The sequence below is a fragment of the Prionailurus viverrinus genome, chromosome A3 (assembly GCF_022837055.1).
Source record: "Prionailurus viverrinus isolate Anna chromosome A3, UM_Priviv_1.0, whole genome shotgun sequence".
Lineage (NCBI taxonomy): Eukaryota > Metazoa > Chordata > Mammalia > Carnivora > Felidae > Prionailurus > Prionailurus viverrinus.
Window position 1 is genome coordinate 116,758,601 of NC_062563.1, and position 27,756 is coordinate 116,786,356.

The window sequence follows — 27,756 nt, forward strand, 5'->3', positions numbered from 1 at the left end:
CAGAGATGATTTCTGTTATTTTTATTTAATCTGGAAGTTTCCGTCTTTTCAAACTTAGGAATGAATCGATTCCTGGAAGAATGAAGATGCTCCATCAGCTTTTGCACCCCTATGTTGGTTGACTTTCATTTCCTGCAGGAGGGATACAGTCAGTATTGATAAAGTAGCTTGGAGCATTTTTACTGGGCTTCATCTGGGTGCTGGGAAGTGGGTGCCAGGTGCTGCTGAGTATTAGCATATTGTCTTACACGGGGAACAGGCACTCAAACATTGCTGGATGGATAAAGGAACGAGCGAAATACTTTCTAGCAACTGGAGCCTATGCTAAATAACTCATTGACTCTCACTCAATTTATAGGAATGTATTTTATTTTTGGACTACTATATGGCTTATAAAGAATTTTCACACACATTCCCCATAAATTTTTTTTTCCATATTTTAATGTTGAGGCAACAAGGCTTCAGGAGGTTAACCGACCTCAAAGTCACACTGTGGCGTTCAGTTTTCTGTGACTCACGTTGTCATTTCCAAAATAAAAGCTAATATTAAAAAATAGCTGTTGAAAAAAATACTGCTTGAAGCTGTGTAAGCTGAAACTTTAGATACTAAAACAAACATGGAAGAAAAAAAATCACTTCTCCCCAAAACTAGAAACCAGACTATTTTTATAATCTTTGTAGTTTCCAAGCACGTTCTCACATCTGATTTCCTTTGACCCCCACAACTCTACCCTGTTGGAGTGAAGTCCTCTCGCATTTGGGGGCACTGTGAGACTGTCTCAGATGTTCTTTTCCAAGAGACAGGTCAGACTGGCAGTTAAGGGCGGAGCTTCTTGCGTACTCATGCCATCTACTGGTACTTTCCTGGGATCATGAGTCCCAGCTGACAGTCTATTAAAAAATATTTTTTCTTCATTGTAAACTTCAGCAGGGGCCACTCAACTGTTTTACTCCTTATTACTCAAGTCCTTGAAAATACTGCCTCCTCTCAGTCTTTGAAACTTGTTTTCTATGGAGCCTACTTTAACACAGGACCTAAGGTTTACTCAGAAAGGGATTGGAAAAGCTTCTGGTTCCTCTTGGCATACCGGCAGGTTTTACAAATGCATCTGAGCACCTTCCAGTTGGCTTGGAACCTGTGGGAAGGGAGATGGCTTAGCTAGGGAAGGAGAACTCTCAGAGAATCTTCATGTGTTCACACTAACATCTCCACTTTGCCCAGTATTTTCTGGGAGGGCTACAGGTAGTGTTGGTTAGCTGAGAAGGTCGGTGGCCAGATGCTGACAGCTCACCCCATGGTACCTCAACAGTTCGTGGAAGGGGAGTGAGATTCTGGGGAACAGCTGAAGCCAACCTCCCGATGCAGGGGCACACCGTGTGGGGTTTCTCCAACTGCACCAGATCCTGAAAGCCTCTGGCCAATCCTCAGGAACACAAATACCTCCTTTTTCAAAGCTGGGCTTTGCTCTGGATACGTTTTCTAAGTTATTAGATGGAATTGGTCTTTGTACTTTGCTTTAAATCCAGGGAGAAGACATGACGTGTTCATTATCTTTGGGGCAAATCTACAAAGGAGGATCAAAATGAGATGATTTGGTATATAAACCATTTTTGCCATAATCTTGGGACTCTAAAAATTGGATCAATGCTATTATAGCAGTAGTGTGGAATAGGCTAAGACAACACAGGAGAAAGAAAATTAGGTTTGGAGTAGTCACTACCTATTAGTGAACATTCTTACAGGATTCTTCTTAAAAGTTATCTTGTCTGGCTGTGGGGGAAATGGAGGTTTTATTTTTTCTTTATTTACTTTATCATTGAGGTTATACTCAATGAGCCTTTTACCTTTTCTTCCTTCTGTTCCATGGTAGGAGAAAAATAGGAGCTTTGACAATTTTTGAAAGCAAAGTAAAATGTCTATTCTTTTGCCTATGAAAGGCAAAAAGGTCAAGATGATAACATTTGATAAACAGCAGATTTCTTTCCCTAAATTGTTATAAAGGCATATTAAGACCAGGAAGGATTTCAAGAGCTTTGAAAGCATTCTGGCCATTCTTTAATTCAGAGTAAAATTGGAGTAAATTGTGAAGGATTGTGAAGGATTAATGAAAAACAGCATAGTTATTCCATACATTTGCATAATACTTAACAGGTTTTTAAGCCAGGTATTCCACTATGTTTTAACAAGAACCATTAAGATAGAACTTGTGTTTGTAATTTATACTTAAGAAAGCGAAGGTTAAAAGGTTAAAACGAAGGTGAAGCCAAGGAGCACTTGGGTGGCTCAGTCAGTTAAGTGTCTGACTCTTGATTTCTGCGCAGGTCAGGATCTCATGGTTCATGAAATTGAGCCCTGCATCTGACTGTGCTGACAGCGTGGAGCCTGCTTGGGATTCTCTCTCTCCCTCTCCCTGCCCCTCCCCTGCTGGCACTCTGTCTCTGTAAAAGAGCTTAAGTCACATACTTCCCAAAGTCACATAGCTAGTAAATCATACTCAACACTGAGTCTTTAAAGTTTAGTGATCGTTTAGAAACTTTTTCCCAGGAGACTCTTCCTCTCCTTAAAAGTTATTATCTGTTGGATTATTCATTTTAAGGATCACTGTTTTTAAGCAGGTGGCAATCTTATTAATCCTTTTTTCTCTCCTTCCTACTTCTCTATGGGCCTCTTGTGAGAAACACCTGTTTGTACCAGGTGGTAACCATAACCATACATTATAGTAGCCCCTCCCCACCCCCTTATCAGCAGGGAATACGCCTAAGACTCCAGTCAATGCCTGACACTGAGACAGTACTGAACCCTACACATAGTATGTTTTTTCCTATATGTACAAAAGATAAAATTTAATTTATAAATTAGTCACAGTAGGAGATTAACAATAAAGTAGGACAATTTTAACAATATACTGTAATAAGTTATGCAAATGTGGTTTCTCTCAAAATATATTGTACCTTTCCTCTTGTGATGATGTGAGAGGATAAAGTGCCAACATGATGAAAGTGAGCTGCATGACAAGGGCATTGTGATGGGAGTCACACTGTCAGAAGGATCATCTGCTTCCTGACCACAGCTGACCACAGGCAGTGATTGATTTCTCAGAAAGTGAGACCACAGATAATGGGAGACTACTATATTTCGAGTTTGAATAACCCTTTGAATAGTGATTATCATGTATTCACAGACAGGTTATGTTTGCAGTAGGGTAAAAACTCTGGGTTTCTTGGCTCCCCCTTAGAGACCAATCCAGTATCGGGAAAGGGAATGGGGGCATAATTCAGTTTAACAAGCCTCCCAGGTGGTCAGATTACAGATGACGTCACAAGCCTAAATATGTAGAGTGTTGTCCAGGGTCACAAAATCCTTAATGGTGCTTTGGAACCTGTATTTTACACACATAGTATAATATACAAGCTTCAATTTGTTAAGTCCCACTATTTTAAAACAAAGAAACCATACAATTCACACTCAACTTTAGATGGGTATCCATCCTAATTTTTCCTTTTAGTTCTGCTTTATTTCTATAGTAATTTTCGTATCAGTGCAAAGTGCTAGCCTTTAACAGTTTTTCAGTTTAATCTTGCTCTACTCCCAATTCACACCTTCCCTAGAAGGTTTTATATGGCTCCTGGTGGGAAGCTGGTGTTAAAACAGGCATGCAATAGTGGATATCTATTTAAACTGAGATATTTTTATAACCAATGTGGAAATGAACCATCATAAACATGTCTTTGAATATTTTACAACTGGTAGTTTCCCAATCCTGCCAGATCAAGATTACCTGTGGACTGATTTCAGCCTGGGCTGGGGCCACCTCTGTATTGAAACATCCCATGTGACTTTTACGAATAGGTAAATTTAGAAAACAGACATGGTACTATTTTTCTCCTCCAGTGCCAAAGTAGCCACTCACAAGGGAAACATAAATCATTACAATAATCACTAACAAATGCTTAACCCCAGAAATATTCACTTTAGGTTCTCTTTAAATAAAAGCACTCACGTGGCTTAAAATCAAAATAACTCATAGCCACTGTCACTTAAAATTGAGAGGAAGGGTTCTGGGGGCGCTTGGGTGGCTCGGTCGGTTAAACGTCCAACTTCAGCTCAGGTCACCATCTTGCAGTTTGAGAGTTTGAGCTCCACGTCGGGCTGTGTTAACAGCTCAGAGCCCAGAGCCTGCTTCAAATTCTGTGTCTCTCTCTACTCTTCCCCTACTCACATTGCCTCTTTCTCAAAAATAAACATTAAAAATTAAAAAAAAAAAAAAGGATTCCAAAGTCTTCAAATATTAAAGCTTACTCTGTCCATCCCTCAGTGACCCACTGATTATGTGATATACTCCCCTGTATTTGGTCAACCTCCTCATCCCAAAGCAAAATCCTTCCCATTAGTGCTTTCCCATCTCCAGTGAACAGTGTGTTTGCTTTTCCATAAGCAATCCAATTCAACTGGATCTTCCACGTTGCTTTTTTATTTTTGCAAAGATTTTAAGAGGAAGACAGAAGACCTTGTTGTTCATTGTGGTACCTGCCAGTCGCTGAAGCTAATGTACTGATGGGTCATTTTATTTGTTCATATACACTATAGTTCATCAGTGCCCGAGACAAAGTCATCTCACAGAAGTTAGTACTGGTAAATTCAGTATCTCCTGGTGGAGATTAGGTAAAGTTGAGCCAGAATCTCACTTTATCACTGCTAATTGAAGAAAGCCACAGCTACTCAAAGGTATGACATATGTGTTCACGTTAAAACTAAGACAAGATGAGGAGTGCCAGGGTGGCTCAGTCTGTTAGGCATCCGACTTTGGCTCAGGTCATGATCTCGCAGTTTGTGAATCTGAGCCCTGCATCGGGCTCTGTGCTGACAGCCCAGAGTCTGGAGCCTGCTTCCGATTCTGTGTCTCCCTCTCTCTCCCTCTGCCCCTCCCCCAACTCAAGCTTTGTCTCTCTCAAAAATAAAAAGTTTTTTTTAAAACTAAGACGATTACTAGAGAAGGCTCAGTGGAAAATAAGTAATATTGCACCAATGCAAGACAAAATATACTTTATTGTGACAGCAAATGCTCATAGTGCTGCAGATAAGGCAGGCTAGCGGGGATGTGCATGTAATCCAAGGCCAGTATGGAAATGGATGGGAATGAAAGCTGGTTCTTAAAGCTTGAAGATTTATTCCACGGTGAAGGAAAGATCATTTGTGTCCACTTCTCTCAAATGCAGTATTATACACCTACTTCATCAGAGACCTATGCCTCTAACCAAAAGCCCGAAGGCAAAAAAGAGAAACTTAATCTTAACTGTACTCAGAAGTCACTTCTAATACCAATGACAGAAAGATTTTGCTAATTGAGGCAAATATCCTTTCTAGACAAAGACCTAGAGATTGAGCACGCAAACATCCATTCACACATTTTAAATAATTAGCCAATTTTAATGTTATTTATTCCACCAGAAACAAATACTAGAATATCTAGAAATAGTTTGGATAAAGAAACATTTATACTTTAATACTTCATAATGTTGTAAATTTGGGGCTAAAATAACACCCTGAGTCACATTTGATCCCTTTCTGCTTGAAAGGACCAAGTACAGTTTAAATTTCAATAGTTGAACTTCTGAGGGTAGATCTGAGAAAATAATGCTAATGACAGATCTAGTGCTTTGATGAAACTATTAGGTTCTACAGACTTGTCAAAATCAACACAAAACTGAGGACAGGCTGAAAACACTTTGCAAAGCAGTAATTTTAGATAGGCTCCTTCATTTCTCCCCTTCTTTTAAAACAGATGCAGATGAAATGCTTTCTGCATGGATGCACAGACATTCCGTTCAACTCTTTTCTTAACGCAGTACTAGGAGTTTAAACAGTATGCTTTAAACAAAGTAATCTCTACACACTCAATTTAGCTTAAGAGATGAAAAGAAACACTACCAGGAAAATTACTTATCAAATACTCTGCTCTTTTAAAAGGTGTTTTTAAAAGCAACACAGGACCAAAAACATCCAACTATCACTTTATTTATATTACTATGCTTAAGTTACATGGAAAAGACAACCAAGCAGTTCTGCCCCATTTCAGGAAAAGTTTCCAATCAACACCAATTACGTGGTGACAAATAACTAGGACTGGTGACATCTTTGGGTCAAGACTGACAAGGAAGGATGGGCTCTGGTGCTACGGTTCATCTCCAACAAGAATATGGCACAATGGCCAGCACAAGCCATACTAACACTGAACCTTTAGCGCTGGTCACAAATTCGGATCTCTTCCCTGAAGCTAGCAAATCAAGTGAAATAACTGGGTTTAAAAAAAATTTTTTTTAAATGAAGCCCAAATAAGTTTAAAAACCATGCTCTTGACACATTTTTCCTTTCAAAATTTACATACAACACACTTTTTCACTCTAATAGCCCAGATTTTTTTCCTCACATAGCCCATCACGTAGCTGCAGATAGACTATTCTGCCTCAAGATGTAAACACAGGGGAAAAAAAATTAACAGCATCTGCATAATATTCTCTCTACACACTGCTGCTGGATGGAAAATTGAAAATTAAAAAAAAAAAAAAAAGAAAGAAAGAAAGGTTCCATCTTAGATTCTCACAACCTCTTGTTCCGCAGTTCATGAATCCGACCCTGATGCTAAGGTGACAGTGTATGTAAGTAGATTTTTGTTTTCAGTGAAGGAGACCTGGGAAGAGATGGAGTTAGCTCTTTTTCTTCAAGAGTTATCGGATGGTACATGCTCCTCAAAGCCCTCGCTCTCTCGCACTAGAGCGCGCTCCAGGATCACACGGCCCTCCTTATAGCGCTGGCTGTCTTCAGTGGCAAACTCATAGATCCATCCCAGTTTGCTATTGCAGTTCTTGCAGCTCACGTCTCGAACCATGTGGCGGCCAGTGAGCATGACCCGGTCTTGAACTTCACTGTACTGCAGGTTAACTACCTAAGAAACAGGGGAACACAAAATTGCAGAGCCATGTGAGTTGCTGGCCCAAAAAGCACACACTATTGTGGTTGATGCAATGACAGCAACTTGAGAAAAGCAAACAGCAGTTGTTACTTTAGTCAAACCTACCATACCCTTCCCAAGGGCTATTTTTAGAAGCTGCCGGGAAAGGCAAATATCTGGAAATTGCACTGGACATCTAATGCAATCTTGAATTACTATACTATATACTAGTCCTAACCATATTATTCATATACACTAGTTACATTTCTGTGTTGCAGCGAAGAGTCCTCAACTTGGAGTCGTAAAATGTTGGTTTGGATCTAGCTGTCATCATTCACCATTCAACAAGGAGTTCAAATAAGGCTACCAATGTAAAAGAACCTAGTATGCAACTTGTATTCCATAAAAAAGGTTTGCCAAATCTGTTTCTGGAAATACATTTTATATACAAACCGAAAAAGACACACTAAGCCAACTATAGATCATACATGGCAATACAGTTTTCAAGTGGATTCAAATAATCTGTGAAGAATTTCCAACGATTCTGACCATCTGAAAGTCCTCTACACTTTACTCTTCTGTAAATGGCCAGATAGTAAATATTTCTGGCTTTGAAGGCTATATGATCTTTGTTCTAACTATGTAGCTCTGCTGTTGTAGCACAAAAGCAGCCACAGGCAATACATACATGAATGAATATGTCTGTGTTTCATTATTTACAAAAACAGGCAGCTGGCCTGCCATAGTGTACCACTCCTGCTCCATCCCTAAAGAAAGATCAAGGGGTATACACTATCAATTCTTTGAGAGAAAAGCTTATTTCTAAGTGGAACAGAGGGGTGTCCACAGGGGAAGTTTAGTTGACCTTTTAAGAGCAGTACCTTAGACTAGTTCTGTCTCTTAGCCTAAAAGATTTGGAAATTCAACTCTGCTAGTACACATTAGAGATTTCCAGGAGACAGAATCGGCTCAACCAATTTTAAAGCCAGCCAGAAATTAGAGAAGTGGGCAGACTAGTCATTAATTAGTAAATCGGTAAATGCTCTTCCCCTTGGCATGCCATAAGCCACAACATAATCAGAAGGATGACTGGTGAGCATAAATTAGAGCAAGGGAAGTTGGTTAGATGATCTTCATTCAGTTGCACTGTCAAGCTATGAAAGCTTAATGCAGCTATCCCCATGTAAGGACAAATCAGTAACATGGGTGTAGTGGCATTTCTACATTCTTCCACAGTCCATGAAGTCACTACTAAATTCTTACACTGAATGTTTTCTAAAGCAATGGAGACTACCCTTCTTATTGTAACAGTCTTCAAACTTTCATGGTAAAAAACTCACATTCTAGTAATCCCTTCCTAAGGTCCCAAAGGTAAGCTAGTGGGCACTCATTTGAACATGCAGATTATAGCTCTCATTTCTGGTATCTCCAAACTCTGAGAGGTATTCTAGCACTGCTGTCAAATACATTCACTGAACCCACTTAGGAAATGGAACTGGTCTTCCCACCAACCTTGTTAAAAAGAAATGCTCTGCCAGTGGCGCCTGTGAACCGAGTAGAGATGAGTTCTGAGCGGTTGGTCAGGATTGTATCGCAGTTTGCACAAGAAAACAGACGGGTACCACCAATGTGATCAAGGAAAATTCTGCCCATTTTTATAGCTGAAGTTCTAAAAACCTAGGAGCAAATGGAAAAGCACAAGAAAGCATTATGATTTAAAAAAAAAAAAAAACTGCTGGTATCTACTTGGTGGGAGTCATTTATACATACATATATATGAGAACCATTTATTCATACATACATAAATTATATATATAAATAAAGTATCTACTTTGTAGTAGTACTCCTTTGCAGCACTATTATGGGAAATAGTTGACTCTGTACTAAAGGATCCAAGGTTCATTCACTGAACAAATAAACAGGCAAACCAAGCTAAGAACCGTTTAGAAACAGTGAGCCAAGGAAGCAAACATGTTTAGGCGAGGCCAGAACAAGATCACTTCTCTCTTGGTTGGTATGAAAAACACAGGAAAAAGTGGAGTATCAAAAACTGAATAATGAGAAGCACAGGCAGAGATGTCAGAAAGGCTTAGGCTAAGTGTTAAGTGTACATTCTGAGTATGTATAATTTGAGGAAAGACTTGTGGGGCATGAGTGGGATGATTCCAAGAGTAGAAAAAGGGGTGATCAGAAAACGAGAAGAGGGGAGTCTTGGTCCAGAGCATGGGGTGGCTCTGGTCATCAGGTACCTCTACAACCATGGAGGGGTGATGGCATTAACATTAGGTTGGAGTCTGTGGAGCACTAGGTGCTTTACTTATTTCAAAATTGTCATAATAACTCTGTGAGGTTATCAGCCCCATTTCATAACTTATTCAAGGTTATTAAGTGATCAAAGGTTACACAGCTTTCAAGTACAGAAAACCATGACTGGAGTGCAGTTCACCCAACCTAAAGCCAAAATTCTTCCACTGCCCTGGCATATGGCTAGGAAAACAAGAACAGAGAAGAAGAGAAAGAACAGCCATTATTATATAACTTATGTTTAAGAAATCACACTGATTCAATATATCACGGAAGTGCTGAAACATTGGGGGGATGGGGGGGAGCTTTGAATCCAAATTCCAAAACAAGAATAATCACACTTCAGGATTTCAAAAGTTAGAGAGTGAATATATGCAACTCCTTCAATTTACAGCAATTAATCCCCTTAAACGCTATTTTTTAAAGATCTAGATATAGTCAAAAATACACAACAGCTCTCATTAAAAAAAGAATTTATTCCCAGTGTGGCTTTCAGCTCCTGTGTTTTAAATATTTGTATTACATACATTTTAAATGGCATGCAGAGTTGCTATAGCTGCCACTATGAAAAATAATCTACAATTTATGTTTGTAGTAAGAATCCACTGTCATTTTAAATTTGGGGAAATTTCATTACAAATTAAAAATTCCATCCTTCTTACATCTGTGAACTTCTTCTTTAGTTATTAGGTGGTCCTAAGGTCATCAGAAAAGTCATTATCACAAAGATCATTATGATTTCCATTAAATATTTTGATATGAAAGTTTAAGAAGAACGAAAAACAAATGGTAAGTACAATTAAAATCTGTGGCTAGTGAAAGGAAAACCACTTCACTTTAAGCAAACATGCCAATGAATAAACCCTGGGTGAAAATGACACCACTTAAGAAATGGTATTTAACTTTTTGATTACATTTTTGCAAAATGACAACAGAAGGTAAAACTATCGTTTCAGCCTTTAAAATGATAGCTTTCCCTTTTCCAAAGGCTTAAGAACACAGTATTTGTTACATAAAGGTCAGAGGTTGCAAATTTGAGGCCTGCAGGCCGAACTCGTTTGGTGGCATAGGGGACACAGCAGTGAACAAGACAGGCAACCCTTTCCTTACAAAACACATGTCCACTGTGGACATGTTTAATGTGGCCCACACAGTTTATTAATAAAAAACAGCTGGGTCACTATTTAAGACTTGAGAGATTTCTAACGATAGAGCCTGTATTTTTTTTTTTTTTTTTAAACAATGGGGAGATCTGGCACATGGGGCACCTGTTCTCATAAGGCAACAATGACTAGAGTTGAGTGGTAGCTGCAACTCCCCTGAGGTCATTCTGTCTGCTCAATCACCACTTTGCATCACATAATTACTTCCCCTGTAAGACATCGGAGTGTATGACTCTTCACATAACCAAAGCATGCAACGGCTTGTGAGCAGGTGATCTGGGTCATGTTTCTTAATACCAGTCATCTACAGAAAGTAATCAACAGCAAGGTTTCCTGTCCTACGTCTTAAGACACAGTGCTGGGATTCTGTATTTCTCTGAAAACTAGTATTTGTGCAGTTCACCCCCCTGCTTGGGCTTCTGGGACTCACTACTTTAAGGCCAATTTTTCTCCAAACTTTTAAATATAATATTCATAGTGTAACTTATTTCAACCATAATACAGAAGTATCTAGATGTTTTTGAATTGGCCATGGCAGACACAATGCTGTTGTGGAAAATGTACTGGGCTTCAAAACGAACTCTGCCTATACCCTACATCATTCTATCTTTGATTCAAAATTACAATATAGCTTGACCATTTGCTACTGGCCCTTTATCCTAAATGGGGTAAAGAGATTTAATATGCTTTCTCTTCCCTGCTTCAAATTCAGTCTATTTTTTACTTTTACCCAAGTACTTTTACTGGATTCAATTATATGATTCATTACCAAAACCAAAAATATCTGTGCAGAGTCACTATTTCTAGTTGTGGTTTCCATTTATAGAGTACTATATATGTACACAAAACTGTAAAATGTAGTTCTTATTTGCCAAAAAAGCTAAGTTGGAATGCCATGGAATCTAGCAAAAACCAGCAAAACATCCTTTTCTGTCAAAAGTCTTTAGGAAGTAGAAAAACCTGTGCAGGGTGGGGTCATCAGGTTCTAGGTGTTAAGCCTTAGCTTTGCAGGGCTAGGAACAACCTACTACTGACTCACACTATCCAAATTCTCAAGAGGCTGGTATCAATCACAACGCCACTTTATTATTTAAGGAGGAAGGTCATTAAAAAGCTAAGACGTAACACCTGAATCAGGCTTCTTGGGATCTGGGGAATATATTAAACTCTGCCTTACACCTAGCAATTACTTAGCGTCTACACTGCATGGGACACTGCACTAGGTACTTTACATACCACATTTAATCTTGACTTTTCTTAACTAGGAATTTGTCACCCTCCTAGTTAGAGGAAGAAATAAAGTCCTGACACTGGCCAAGCTAGGGCCTGAATGAAACCTTGCCCCAGTTCTTTTGACTCTTTATTCTCTAGTGACCACTGGGCTGCCAGATTCAGATTTACCATGTACCCTTCCTGCCTCCATGCTGATCCCTCCTAGATTTCCTTTCTTGGTTGGTGGCCAATTCAAATGACACACTCTCCTAAATGAGAAACCCTGGCAACTTCTTAGAAAAATTGCAAAACCAACAGTACTTCCTAAATCACTTTTGGAGGTCTTTCCTCCTTCCCCATCAATGTCTTAATTGAAATTCTCATCCCTCCTAGATAAACCTCTTGTGGCTAGGGACTGTGTTATTATCAAATGCAACATACATTCACGGGTGTCACTATACTTGTGCTGAACTTAATAGCACTACGAAAATAAGGTCAAAGGAATGTGCTTTAGCCATCTCTAAGAGCTCAAATAGACTACTCCTTCACAAACTTTGAAACTTTTTGTCTGACAGCATATAGCTAATTCTTTTAAGAACCACCCCCCCAGATTTTTAAAGGAATAAATTACATACCATAAAATCTAGCCACTGTAAGTGTACAACTGAATGATTTTTAGTAAATTTATAAAGTTATGCCACCACTGCATATCACCACAAACCAGCGTTAGAATATTTCTATCACCTCCCCCAAATTCCCACAAGCCCCTCTTCAATCACAGGCAATCACTGATCTATTTTCTGGTTTTATGTTCAAAATATTTCCCAGATATGCTAAGTCCCTTGCTTAGACTTAGAAGAGTCCCCAAAACCCTTCAGCCACATATTTAAAAAAAACCTTAAAACTGAGCTTTCATAGATGACTAACGATTTCTGTGTCAACTGTAGGGACACCTTATCATATCTTAACTAGTAAAATGCACACTTTGGTCTCTGTCAGTGTTGAAGTTCAAGTTTATAACCAAAACTAAGGTCAAATGCATCACAGCTAAAGCTTTAAGATGTGTTCTTTCTTTTTAACATTTCAAGCAAAACACAATTTTAATAAGTACTATTCCCCCAGATAATTTAATAAATAAGGTCTCTTTGGTACTCCTTTTCTTAGTTCCAGGTTATTAAAATCCTTAAAAGCTTGAAAGAACTACCAAACGTGGTTGTTTATTGGTAGGCTATTATCAGTTTAACTGAAGTTACTGGAAACTGAGAAGCCAAGTTGAAAATACAAGTGAAATTCATAGATGATCTATAGATCACATTTTAGTAACTGTTTCAATTTCCTTCCCCTTGAATAGCACATTTAGCTACTTAGAATTTCCATTTTCTATTTTAATAGGAGACCCTAGTGAAGCAATCACATTTTTAGAAACTATACCTTTTTAACAGAATTTTTAAAAATTTACACGATTTACAGAACTTGTAAGAGAAAAAAAGAAAGGTTTTTTTCTCTTTGAAAAATCCATGAAAGACATCTCCAGGAATGGATTACAAGTGACTCTTGAACAAAATGAGGGAGAGGGGGATGGTCAGGGATGCCAACCCCTGCCCCCACCTTGCACAGTTGAAAATCTGCAAATAACCACAGACTCCCCCCAAAACTTAATAGTCTATTGTTGACCAGAAGCCTACAGACAACATAAACATAACATAAACCACAGCCAATAACATAAGCATCAAATAACACCTTTTCTATATTAGATGTATTACATACTGTATTCTTACAATAGAGAACATTAAGAAAACTATGAAAAAATACATCGACAGTATTTATTGAAAAAAATGCATGTATAAGCAGACTCATCAGTTTAAACTTGTGTTGCTCCAGGTCAACTATGTTAAAAATTAGACAATATGGGGGTGCCTGGGTGGCTCAGTTGCTTAAGTGCCCTACTCTGGATTTTGGCTCAGGTCACGACCTCACAGCTCTAAGCACAGAGCCTGCCTGGGATTCTCTCTCTCTCCCTGCTGCCCACACATACTCTAAAATAAATAAACTTAACGTGTTAGACAATATAGACTATGTAATTTCCTAGTTTGAGGCCAAGTCAATAAAATATCTTCCTATTTTATTAAATAGCCATTTTTAGGTCAGATTTAAGTTTTGTTTTTAGCAGTTTTAGGTTCACAGCAAAATAAGGCAAGATTTTTGTCTTTCAGAAATGTGTGAAAGGCAGGTTTTGTATGGATAGAAGTTTTCAGCCCCTTTGGAGATGTACCAAGGAGTGCAATTGCTGGATTGTATGGTAGGTTTAGTTTTGTAAGAAACCACTGTGTCTTCCATTTTATATTCCTACCAGCAAGGAATCAAAGTTCCTATTGCTCTACACATCCTTGCCAGCATTTGGTATTGCCAGGGTTCAGGGTTTTGACCATTTTAATAGGTGCGTATTGGTATCTCATTGTTGTTTTAATTTGCATTTCCCTAATGACATATGACATGGAGCAGCTTTTCATATGCTATTTGCCGTTTTTCTTTTTTTTTTTTAATGAAATTTATTGACAAATTGGTTTCCATACAACACCCAGTGCTCATCCCAAAAGGTGCCCTCCTCAATACCCATCACCCACTTTCTCCTCCCTCCCACCCCCCTGCCGTTTTTCAATCAGGTTGTTTTCTTTTTGTTCAGTTTTTCACAGTTCTTGGTATGTTTTGGAGAAATCCTTTATCAGTCTTTGGCAAATATTTGCTCCCAATCTGTGGCTTATCCTCTTACTCTCGACATCTTTTGCACAAAAGTTTTTAATTTTAATGAGTTCCAGGTAATCAATTATTTCTTTCATGGATCATGCCTTTGGTGTTGTATTTAAAAAGTCACTGCCGGGGCACCTGGGTGGTGCAGTCGGTTAAGTGTCCGACTTCAGCCAGGTCACGATCTTGCGGTCCGTGATTTTGAGCCCCGCGTCAGGCTCTGGGCGGATGGCTCGGAGCCTGGAGCCTGTTTCCGATTCTGTGTCTCCCTCTCTCTCTGCCCCTCCCCCGTTCATGCTCTGTCTCTCTCTGTCCCAAAAAAATAAATAAAAACGTTGAAAAAAAAAATTAAAAAGTCACTGCCATATGCAATACCATCTAGATTTTCTCCTATGTTATCTTCTGTGAGTTTTATAGTTTTGCCTTTTACATTTAGGTCTGTGACTGATTTTGAGTTAATTTTTGTGAATGCGTGTACAGTCTGGGTCTAGATTTTTTTTTTTTTTTTGCATGTGGGGGTCCGGTTGTTTTAGCACCATTTATTGAAAATACTATCTTTGCTCTGCTGTATTGCCTTTGCTGCTGTGTCAAATATCAGCTGACGATCTTTACGTGGATCTATTTCTGGGCTCTCTATTCTTTCCCACTGATCTATTTGTCTATTCTTTGGTCAATACCATACTGTCTTGATTACTGTAGCTTCATATTAAGTCTTAAAGTCAAGTAGTGTCAGTGTTCTGACTTTATTCTTTTCCTTCAATATTGTCTTGGCTAGTCTTTTGCCTCCTTATAGAAACTTTAGAATCCATTTGTTGATATTCACAAAGGAACTTGTTGGGATTGGGATTGCATTGACTCTAAAGTTGGGAAGAACTGGTATCTTGACAACAGGGACTCTCTCCATTTATTTCATTCTTGATTTCATTCATCAGAGTTTTGTATTTTCCCTCATACAGATCTTGTCACATTTTGTTAGATTTATACCTAAGTATTTATTTTGGGGTACTAAATACTACTGTTCTTAATTTCAAATTCCACTTGTTCACAGCACATTTCTACACATACATATATATAAATCAGTAACAAATATGGTGTCCTGTTGGTTAGTTTGGCTCATTGCTACATACTTTCCTTAAAAACAGGGGTCAGGGGGCGCCTGGGTGGCGCAGTCGGTTGAGCGTCCGACTTCAGCCAGGTCACGATCTCACGGTCTGTGAGTTCGAGCCCCGCGTCGGGCTCTGGGCTGATGGCTCAGGGCCTGGAGCCTGTTTCCGATTCTGTGTCTCCCTCTCTCTCTCTGCCCCTCCCCCGTTCATGCTCTGTCTCTCTCTGTCCCAAAAACAAATAAACGTTGAAAAACAGGGGTCAGGCCCTCAGCTGCAGCAACTTCCTACTCGACACATCTCTGAAGGCAAGGGAAATAAATGCAAAAATGAACTACTGGGACCTCATCAAGATAAAAAGCTTCTGTACCGCAAAGGAAACCATCAACAAAACTAAAAGGCAACGGAATGGGAGAAGATATTTGCAAATGACTTATCAGAAAGGGTTAGTACCCAAAATCTATAAAGAATTTACCAAACTTAACACCCAAAAAAACCAAATAATCCAGTGAAGAAATGGGCAGAAGACATGAACAGACACTTCCAAAGAAGACATCCGGATGACCAACAGACACATGAGAAGATGCTCAACATCACTCATCATCAGGGAAATACAAATCAAAACCACACTGAGATACCACCTCACACAGGTCAGAGTGGCCAAAATCAACAACCCAGGAAACAGATGTTGGCAAGGATGTGGAGAAACGGGAGCCCTCTTGGCGGGAATGCAAACTGGTGTAGCTGCTCTGGAAGACAGTATGGAGGTTCCTCAAAAAATTAAAAAGAGAGCTACCCTATGACCCAACAATAGCACTACTAGGAATTATCCAAAGGATACAGGAGTGGTGATTCATAGGGGCACATGTACCCCATGTTTATAGCAACACTTTCAACAATAGCCAAGTCATGGAAAGAGCCCAAATGTCCACCAACTGATGAGTGGATAAAGAACATGTGGTATGTGTGTATATAGGTGTGTGTGTGTGTATATATATATATATATACACACACACACACACACACACACACACACACACACTGGAATACTACTTGGCAATGAGACAGAATGAAATTCTGCCATTTGCAAAAATGTGGATGGAACTGTAGGGTATTATGTTAAGTGAAATAAGTCAGTCAGAGAAAGACAGATACCCTATCATTTAACTCATATGTGTAACTTGAGAAACTTAACAAAAGACCATGGGGAAAGAAGGGGAAAAAATAGTTTCAAACAGAGTGGGAGGGACGCAAACCCATATGAGACTCTTACATACAGAGAACTGAGGGTTGATGGGTGGTGGTGAGAGGGGAAAATGGGTGATGGGCATCGAGGAGAGCACTTGTCGGGATGAGCACTGGGTGTTGTATATAAGAGATGAATCACAGGAATCTACCCCCGAAACCAAGAGCACACTGTATATAACGTATGTCAGCTAACTTGACAATAAATTATACTAAAAAAATAGTAACAAAAAATAAAACGTAAAAGAAAATAAAACCAAAAAAAAAAAAAAAAAAAAAAACCAAAAAAAACCCCAACCAAACAAACAAAAAACAGGGGTCAGGCAACTAAGGCCAGTGGGCAAAATTCAGCTCACCACTTGTTTTTATACCACCCACAAACTAAGGATGGTTTTCACAATTTAAATAGTAAGAAAAAAACAGAAAAATAATCAAAAGATTATTTTGTGGCACATGAGAACTATGAAACATTCAAACTTTAATGTCCATAAATAAAGTTTTATTGGGACATAATCACGCACATTTGCTTATACTTGACAGCTGTCTCACCCCAACAGCAGAATTTGAACAGTTATGGCTGAAACCTTATGGCTTGTAAAATTCACAATATTCACTATCTGGCCCCTGACAGAAGGTGTGCTGACCACTGTTAAAAACTCCTTCAGATGGCGAACAGGGTTTTTCACTTAGAAAGCAGATAGTCTTTTTTAATTAAAAAAAAAAAAAAAAAAAGTAAACTTAGTTGCCACTCAGGGTTAAGGATCAACAGGAGTACCAGACAAGATCAATTTTATCCTGCTCCCCTTTTCTTCAGATTTTTCTAGCTAACATCTTTAACTTTCTATAATCAGATTAGCTCTAAAAAGATTACAAAAATAAATAATATATTCCTAGCTGCTGCCTTCTTCTCTCTCATTTCCAGGATTTAAATAACGTGGCCCAGATATTTGAATTCTGGAGTCAGACAGCCTGGGTTCACATCTCAGCTCTGCCCCTTGTAAGCTGTGTAAACTTTGGATAAGTTATCTTCTGCTTCTTCAGCTGTGAAACGGAGACAGCATTACCCATCTCTGAGTTGTGACAATTAAATGGAGAGAATACATTAGGAGAACAGTGCCTGGCACATCATAAATGTTAAACAAAGGTAAATGCAGTAAAACTAGATTTCCTTCTTCCACATTCCCCACCCCAACTTCTCCTTCCTATTAAAGAGGAGAAATCAAAACACAGACTATGAAACAAACAACTGGCTTCATCTCCTGTTCATCACTGCAAAGCTAAGTGATGAGGTGACAGAAATTAAAAGCAGAAGGAAAGTTAGAAACCTTGTGAAGCATCTCAAATTCTCAGTGTCACAGTTCCAGGTCTTAAAATAGGTACACGCCCTCCCTGTGGTTAATAATCCAGTTAGGATCCAACCCTGGCAGGCAGAATTCAGCAAAGAAAGCATTTTACTGTCCAACCCTAAAAACTCCAGAGAGAATAGTAAGCACTGATGAGTCTCTAAGGATCCACTGACGGGAAAACCCCCCATTCACAGATAAGATTCTTCCTCAGTAGAGCGATTAGTTTCTTAGGGCATTTCCACAGACCACAGACCACACAATACTGGGACTCCACCTATTGCTGGGCCAGTAAGAGGGGCTTTTCCAATGCCAGCAGATGGTTGGCAAATACAAGGTACAAGGACTCTCTCCAGCAGGGAATGGTATAGGAGCCCAGTACAGAAAGGGCTGAAGAAATCTGCCCTTTTAGAGGAGACTGTGTTTTGCAATAGTTCTGGTAAAATGAAAACATGCTGGAGCATGTTTATCTACTTTTCAGTCTCTCCCGTCTCCAAAACAAAGGAACAAAATCTAAAGACTTTAAATAGTTGATTACTATAGTTAACATTTAATGCTGTTATCTCATCAACTATTTTCATACTGATTTGTGATGGAATTCTACTTAAAAACTACAAGGGAGAAAATACGTTAAATTCATAATGTATCATAAAATCAATTTACCAATTTTTGTACAAAATATTTACCAAGCCAAGGTTTCAGGGACAAAAGCAAGCTGTGTTTTCCTCTTGTTAATTCTCTTGCGATACCCGATCAGTTTTCTTTACTGTGTCAAATGATGTTCTAGTGGTGGAATCAGCTCTTCAACTGACAGTAACTTCACTATTTTTGTTCCCGTCCTTCAAATAATGCCTTTGTTGTTGTTGAATGTTTTCCAGGTTTACTATATTTCTATAATACGTATTTAGTCATCACTAGAAAATAGGAGTAGTCATGTAACTCAGTGAGTCAGCTAAACAATCTGAGTTGGTAATCTCCCCAAAACACCCACTGGCAAGACAAATTCAAGCTCTCTCCTTTGTTGTGATGCAATACCATGAGTCAAAAAAGCCTCTTATTGGATACACTAGAGTATAAATTAACTGTCTGGTTTCCTGATTCAGGTGTCAAGTAGAAGTTCATGTCATAGCTAAGGTTCAGTTCCTACATTACCCAGCCATTACTACACAGGATTACCAGAGAAACAGATGATTTCTACAGCCATTCAGGCTCTATAAAACCTAAAGTGATATTCTTGGTGCAAATATACTTAGGACTATGTTCATATCTCATGAATATATTTAGAACTAACTTTCACATCTCGTGAACATATTTAGGAGTGTTAGGCCTGTATTGGAGGGTACTGTCTAATTTAACATCTTTTTAGACTTATTTTGGTTTTATTTCCCCTTGCTTTTTAATGGTTTCTAAACCTTTTTCTCTCTCCTACCACTTAAGTAGAACAAAACGCAAGTAAGTCTAGGGAAAAGTCCTTGATAATCCAGACATGTGGTTTAGAAACCACATGTATGTTACCAACCTTACTTTTCTAAAAATCCAACTTCCTTAGTTCCCCTGTACAGAACTAAATAGTTTACTTGAGCACATTTTATCATCTCCCTCTCTCATAGAGAAGATGGTTGCTAGAGATAAACTTCAAAAACAAGTCAACCAGTAGGCCTGCATTGGGCACTGAGCTGGGTGAGAGTATGATAAAGGTAGACATCAGTCTTTCCCAGGAAGTACATTCTACCTGGTGTTCCAGTACCTACCCAGAAAGATAATGGGAGATGGAAAATTCACTGTGTGCCAAATTCCACCAGCTCCACCTTCTCACTATTTGTAAATGGTCCGGGCCTATATTTCCTTCTAGGCCTGGATGTCCCCCAAAGACTCTCGTTTTCCAGGTCGGGGCAATACCGGTCCAGTTCGAAATGCTTCCTACTTGACTCTTACCCATTTTTTTCACTGCCCCGGTTTTTCAACCTCTATAACACCTATTTCGTATTTGACTAACGTTTAAGTTTATATGGTTACTCAATTTCATTTGTTCATGACTTTTTACTAAGTTACAGGCTTCTAGAGAAAAGACCATGAGTTCTTGGTAATTTCCATCTTATCTAATACAGTACATATATGCCATAAACTTTCAGGAAGAGAATACACCTAGACACTTCACATCTGGCACAAATATTTACCCAGGAAACACTTCATGTATTTTGGTTCACCTGTGTGCGAATTCGGCTGCAACACTGTATGCGCGGCTACGCAAAGTGAGCTAATATCCTATTACCAACCCCCCCCTCGCCCCCCAGTTACTTCACCAGCAAGGCTAATTTTCCAAAAACACAAGGTTAGCTAGCCTGAGGTTACTTCAGGTTTTCCATCTGTCAGAGAGAACTGGAATAAAAATCCTCAGATTACCAACAAGGCCCTGTAAACAGAAAAAGTTTAAAAATAAATGAGCTGTACACCTTCCCAGACTCTCCCTTGAAGGGGGGGGGGATTAATAAGAGTCAGGATTAAACAGATCTTTGTAGCAGTTCCGTTTTCCAACTCCCGCTGTTCATAATACTCATTGTCTTACCTAGCTGCCTAAAATAAAGAAGCTGCGAGAGCACGCCCACCCTCCAGCCGGCGGCGGGGGCGGAGAAGAGAACCGCGAGGAAGGGCGCGGCCCCCTCCGCCGGCTGCCGGCGACCGCGCGACCCGCCAGCCGCCTGCGGCCCCAGCTGGCCCCAGCTGATTGTGGGCACGTGACGCCGCGGGCCAATCGGGAGGGGCCGACCGAGCGAGGCGGCCTCCTCCCGCACCACAAACACGGGCCGGAAACAGCTGAGCGGGCGGCGGCGCGGGGTCCCGGCCGGCCCGCCGCAGCCCGGGACGCCCGACGGCCGCCCAACAGTCCCACCCCGCCCTCCGCCAACCCGGCGGGGCCACACGCTCGTTCCTGGGGCCAGCCAGCGAGCTGCAGGGCAGGGTGGCCGGCAGTCACCCGGGGGGGGCAGACACAAAGCCAACGAGGCCCCCCGCCCGTGCCTAGTGCCGGGCAGCCGGGACAGCGGCCCTTTTTAAAGACGACCCCCGCCCGTTGCCCAGCAGAGCTCGGACTTCACTTCGACGCCGGGGGCGCGGCGAGGCTGCAGAAGAGCAGGCCTCCCGACGACCGCGGCGGCGCGGAACCCCGGCGCGCCCCCGACACTGCGGCGGGGACGCGGCCCGTGGGGGCGGGGCAGCCGGGGCGGGGGAGGTTGCCGGCCAAACTGCCCGCGGAAGGGCCTCCCAGGCTGCGCGGCGGATACTGGCCGGGCGAGAGACTGCGGCAGGAGGGCGCGGGCGCCGAGCGGAGGGGTCGCGGCTGTTGCGGGCGCGCCGGTCGCCCCGGCTGCGCGGCGGGGGCGGGCCGACGGCGGCCGCCGCGCCTGGGCCTCACAAAGAGGAAACAGCCCAGCCCGTCTACCCGCAGCCCCGGCGCCGGGACCCGCCCAGAGGGGTCGAAGGCGGCCGCGCTGGGACCCCAGGGGGAGCGCGGCGAGAAAGAGGCACTTCCTGCCAGGGTCCCCCGCCCCGGGCCGATTCCCGAGTGCTTCGAAGCCGTCGACCTGGAGGGCTCCTCAGCCTCCACCGGGCTCCGAGCCCGGCCCCCGCCAACCGCACTCACCCCGAGCGGCTGTGAGATCCGCGGCCGCCGGCGGTTCTTCGCTCCTCAACTGGGATGAAGCCCCTCGGCCACCCGAGTCTCCAGGTTTAGTCAGGCCCTGGCCTTGGCCCCGCCTCTCCCTGGTTGGGCCTCAGCGTCAATCACTCGGCGTAGCTCCGCCCCTGGAACAGTGGGCTCTCCCAGTTGGCCCAGAATGCCCTTCATTTCTAGGCCCCGCCCTCATTCCCGGCACCCTGCCCCTTCCGCTGGGCCCCGCCCCTTTTCTGGTTCACCCTCCCCCACTCCCTCACCCCTCCGCGGCGCTGCCCACCCCTCCCAGAAGCCGCAGATCCTGAGCCAGCTCCCGCAGCTCGCCCCGCCCCTGACTCTACTCCTCGTACTCGTGCAGCCAATCAAAGAGGCTAACTCTGCCCCTTCTCGGGAAGAGGCCAATGTGAAGAGACTTAGGATCCACCTCCTTCCCAGCTGAGAGCACACAACACAGCATCCACGTGAGTCAGCTTCTTAAAGGAGAAGGCTCAGCTTTCTAATTGCGGCAGCTGTAGGACATCGCGCGTCATTGGCGTCACCAGGTGGTAGCTAAGGCCTAGCTTTTTGAGGCCCAGTAATGACAAATGAAAACAACAGGCTGTTTTTCTAGGCAAAGGAGGTGCCTAGATAGTTAAAACGTACCGTGTAATTAATTTCCTTGAGACTGCTTACTCTAGTCACTCCTTATAGAGCGCCACCATTTACTTAAAAACCCCAGACCCTTTGAATCCCAGCATATAGGAAATCCTGAAGAACATCTATGGAAAACGGCATTTTTCAAGTGTGCTCGACTTAATTTACAACTCTCTGAGTTTTCTCTTGGTAGTGGAAGTGATTTTCAAGAAGATGAGAAAATTCAGAATCTTTTACATGGAGATTGTCTGCCTATGAAAGTCTGAGGTTTGTTGAAAAGGGTAGCTGTTCCCATAACCATCATGAACACTTGAGATAGAAGCTTTGCGTCTCATTTCATTAGCATTTCCCAGGTAATTACATTATGATCTTTGCTTGATTTTCAGGATGAAGTATAAATATTTGATGATGCCTATTTCTCAGACAAAAAATAAAGGCTAACATTTGAGGTTAATCTGCAAGGTGTTTAAAGCCATCAGGGGCGCCTGGGTGGCTCAGTTGGTTGGGCGTCTGACTTTGCTCAGGTTATGATCTCACAGTCTGTGAGTTCGAGGCCAGCATCGGGCTCTGTGCTGACAGCTCAGAGCCTGGAGCTTGCTTCAGATTCTGTGTCTCCCTCTCTCTCTGCTCCTCACCCGCTCACACACTCTGTCTCTCAAAAATAAGTAAACATTAAAAAAAAAAGCCATCTTTAATGAGTAAGAGGTTTTGAAGCAAATACTAGCAATTTGACTTCTCATCAACCTCAAAAAAACCACAGGTATTTTCATGCAGTTCAGATAAAAACCTGATCATCAAAGGAAAACAAGCAGATAGGAAGTTTTTTTCTTTTAAGTTTTATTTATTTTGAGAGACAGAGACAGTACACGTGGGGAAGGAGCAGAGAGAGAAGGAGAGAGAGAATCCCAAGCAGGTTCTGCACTGCTAGCACTGAGCCATGAAACTGTGAAATCATGACCTGAGCCGAAAACAAGGAGGTCCAATGCTTAACCAACTGAGCTACCAGGTGCCCAGAGATAAGGAAGTTTTAAACATTTTTAAGTTTTTTTCTCATTGTTTTGTTTTTACTTAACTTTAATTACAAAGTAACACATGTTCATTGTAGGAAGGTCATACAGCCTCATTTCCTAACAGAAACCTGTGTCCTCTGCTTACAGTTTCATGTACATCCTATTCTTCCTGAAACAAATGTGTATGAAAGCATATTGCACCTCTTACCCCGTGCATCTAAAAGCCAATGCAACTTTTATCTACAAATTTGCTTTTGTCTATATCCACAGTTTTCCGTGGTATGACTTCACCATCTTTTATTAAGCATTTTTTTTTTCCTACAGACATTCTTCAATCTTTTTCTATTAAATGTACTGCTGTAAGGAACATTTGTGTTCACTGATAACCTGTTTGTCAGGTATTTCTGAATATAATCATTTGAAATGGACATATAGTGTCTAAACCCACAGGCATGAGTTGTTCTTAAAAGTAAGCACTTTTGAGTGCCAGGTAAAACAGTAGGGAAGACTATTTATTTAACAAATACATAGTGCTAACTGTTCTAGGTTCTCTCACATTAACGCAGTGAATTTTCATGAAAACTCTGAGTTCAATACTGTTATCCCCATTTTACAGATGAGTCGACTGAAGCACAGTGATTAACAAATGTGTCCAAGGTTGCCTGGTGGATATAAATTACAAATATTAAGCACAGCATTTATAAACTTGGAAGGGAATGATGAAAATCATATTTTAGAAAGATTAAATGATAGTGATATGCAGAGTTAAAGCCCAAATGTGAGGTAAGAAGGGCAGGTAGGAAAGGAACAGAAGTTGCAGGTTTGACTTTAACAGAAATGGCTGCACTGGACTGATTGATTGTAGGTGGACTAAGAATTTTCCCAGATAAGCCAGAGATTTTCTAGGTGACTGATGGCCTCCTGTTGCCGGGTATAGGGCTGTTGGGAAGGTCAGTTTGGGGTGGAAGACGATGGATCCCCCTGATGGTGGCACACCCATTAGAAATAAAGAATATACAGTTGAAGATAATGTAACAAATATGGAAGAGAAATGAAAAAAGGTAAGAGATTTTTAAAGATGGTTTTATTGGGCTTTTGGTTACAGTTGTGTTATACCTTTCAGTTTAATTAAATTTGTTTTTTTAACGTTTATTTATTTTTTAAGACAGAGAGAGACAGAGCATGAACGGGGGAGGGTCAGAGAGAGGGAGACACAGAATCTGAAACAGGCTCCAGGCTCTGAGCTGTCAGCACAGAGCCTGACGCGGGGCTCGAACTCATGGACCACGAGATCATGACCTGAGCCAAAGTCGGCCGCTTAACCGACTGAGCCACCCAGGCGTCCCCCTTTTAGTTTAATTAAATTTGGGACAAATTAGTACTTTATAATACTGAGACTTTCCCACTAAGGACATGGTATGTTTATCCATTCTTTTATGTCTGTATAATTTCATGGTACAGCTACCATCCGTTTGGTTGTTCATATATCTTCTTAGGGCTCTATTTAGGTATTGTATATTTTCTGAGGATATTATGGGCTGAATTATGCCTCCCCATTCATATGTTGAAGTCCTAACCCCCAGGTATCTCAGAATGTGACTGTATTTTGAAGTCCAGCCTTTAAAGAGGTGATTGAGTTAAAATGAGGTTGTTAGAGTAGGCCCTAAAACAATCTGACCGGTGTTTTTATAAAAGGAGATTAGGGATGTGAGCGCAATCTGGCTGTGACATTTGTCACCCCTTTGATCACCATGGTTGATTTGGCTGATCTGGCTGGCTAGGGAGGTGTCTCCTTCCTCCCTCACCACTGCATGTGCCTGTGTCCCTCTCTGAAGCTGCATACTTGATGGAAGAAGACGACCTTCCCTGTTAGAGAAGGACCATTCTTCAGTCAAGGGGAGACAAGTAGCTTCACTCCTCTGCTAGAACCTCCAAACAAGTTCTCCAGGTCCATTCGTAGGAGAATGTGGGGCCGTCAGCTTCCACAACTCCAGACACCTCCAAATGAATTACAGCTTGTGGATGTTTGCCTTTCTTAAAAAAGACAGAGATTACTACATAAAAAGGGATACCAGGGATGTGTGTACATATAGAAAAGACCATGTGAGGACACAGAGAGAAGGCTACCTGCAAGCCACAGAATAAGGCCTCAGCAGAAACCAAACCTGCTGACACCTTGACTTTGGACTTCCAGGCTCCAGAACGGTGAGAGATAAATTTCTGTTGTTCAGGCTACCCAGTCTGTGGTATTTTGTTGCATCAGCTGTAGGAAACTTAACAGAGGGGTTGCTGTGAATGGAACTTCTATTATATATTATAACTCTTCTTGGTTATTTATTTTGTAGGAAAAATGATGATTTTGTAGTTTATTTTCCCAAATATTCTAGATAGATTAGTCTGTCTTCAAATGATCATAAGTTTGCCTACTTCTTTCCAATCATTTGCCTTTTATTTGTTTAAGTTTCTTTGAGCACATGTGTGAATATTTTGGTCAAAACTTCCTTTGGGGTACCTGGGTGGCTCAGTTGGTTAGACATCTGACTCTGGTTCCAGTTCAGGTCATGATCTTGTGGTTGGGGAGTTCAGGTCCGTGCTGGGCTCTGTGCTGACAGAGCCCTTGCCCTTTCTCTCCCTCTTTCTCTCTCTCTCTTTCACACACACACACAGTAAATAAATAAACTTAAAAAAAAATCTTTTATTGCTCGTTTGTAAGGTTCCTTTTTCAAAAATAAAAAATGGGTGTGAAAATTTATCAAATACCTTCTCAGTGTCTATTAAGATAATCATGTTTTTCTCTTAGCCTATTTCATTATATGATATATTACAGTAACCCATCTCTAACATTAAACCAGCTTTGCATTTTGGGATAAAAACTTTTTTATCACTTGATATGTGCTAACTCTGACATTGTTCCAATACATAAAATCAGAAACATGAGCATATCAACAAACACCAACATACTCTGTGCATTATTCTGGTTGCTGACTATGCTTTCTGGTGGAAACTCTCTGATATGCTCCAAATAGGTAGTTCAGTATCACAACTACAAACCTGGGGTCTGACTTTCAGAATGCCCTTCTGTTGGTGCTTCCGTGGACCTCTCCTTTGCTCTGATTTTCCTTCTCTTGGTTTGAAGGACTCTTACACTGAAGCTGGGCCCTTGGAGATAAGACCACCTTTCAAGTGCAGGCTTCATGCCCAGCTCTAAGTATCCCTGCCTCCTCACACTTCCCAAGGCCTTGTAAATCTCTTTGCTGGATAAACCCTGAAACACTTGGACCTCCACCCACCTCTGTTACTCTCTGCAGAAAATCATGCAGACAATTTAGAGTCAGATTAAGACTGCTGGAGATGAGCTACCTCAAAGTTTCTCAATCTCAATATTTCCTCCTCTGTTTTCTATTTTCTTGGCACTTTCTCCAGTTAGAAGAAAGACAATCTCAAAAAAAAAAAAAAAAAAAAAGGAGGAAGAGGAGGAGGAGGAAGAGGAGGAGAAAGACCATCTTTTTTCCTTTCCAAAGGCTGATGGACACCTATACCTGGAGAACAATTCTTGATCTTGAAACTCAGGCAATCTTTAAGAGAATCCACATCTTGTCTTAATAGTACAAACAACACATATTTCCTTTTTTCTTTTTTTTAAGTTTATTTATTTTTATTTATTTTTGTTTGAGAGAGATAGAGCATGAGTGAGGGAGGGGCAGAGAGAGGGAAAGAGAGAATCCTAAGTAGGCTCTGTGTTGTCAGTGCAGGGGCTCAAACCCACGACTGTGAGATCATGACCTGAGCTGAAATCAAGAATCGGATGCTTAACTGACTGGGCCACCCAGGTGCCCACAACACATATTTCCTTAGGCGTAGGGTTGTCACTCCCCTCTTGTGCCTGTTAATAGACCACAATCCCCCTGGCTCCTTCAACCGCTGCAAGTACTTACCATCTCTCTCTTGTTGGGACCCTACATACAAGTAATCTGCCCTCACATCCAACACCTAGGTTTAGCCCCAAGTAACCTCTTAAAATAACTTGTCTATCATTTCCCTTGTTTTATATTAGCATCACCTTCATTCCTCCCACCCCCATCCTGTTGCCTGGAATGTGGATGCCGCCTGGACCACAGGACCAGGACTTTGCCCGAAGGATGGAGGAGCAGACGGCTGGAAGGAACGTGGACCCCAAACACTGCATAGAGTAGAGCTGCCATACTAGCCTGGGACTGCATGATTTGGGTTTTGTTTTGTTTTGTTTTGTTTTGGTGAGGGGAGGGGAAGGACACTGCATGTTTTTTACTTTAACCTGAATTTATGAGAACTTTGGGTAATTTAAACAGACCAGCTCCTTTAGGCAGAAACATATATGTAAGTCCAGTCACAACTTGGT

General features: G+C 41.3%; 1 protein-coding gene across 3 annotated transcripts; it reads right to left on the reverse strand.

Moving 5' to 3' along the window:
* Window positions 1-5,027: 5,027 nt before the first annotated feature.
* YPEL5 (yippee like 5) lies at window positions 5,028-21,835 on the reverse strand. 3 transcript variants are annotated; one of them, XM_047853222.1, is made up of 3 exons: window positions 21,706-21,835; window positions 8,463-8,627; window positions 5,028-6,944 (listed from the first exon to the last, which is right to left on the reverse strand). In XM_047853222.1, exons 2-3 carry the CDS (start codon window positions 8,601-8,603, stop codon window positions 6,720-6,722), a joined length of 366 nt encoding a protein of 121 aa, XP_047709178.1. In that variant the 5' UTR covers window positions 8,604-8,627; window positions 21,706-21,835; the 3' UTR covers window positions 5,028-6,719. The 3 variants fall into 3 exon arrangements, with proteins under 3 accessions (XP_047709178.1, XP_047709179.1, XP_047709180.1); XM_047853223.1 differs by lacking the exon at window positions 21,706-21,835 and adding an exon at window positions 20,632-20,764; XM_047853224.1 differs by lacking the exon at window positions 21,706-21,835 and adding an exon at window positions 18,752-19,754.
* Between the last annotated feature and the right edge of the window lie 5,921 nt (window positions 21,836-27,756).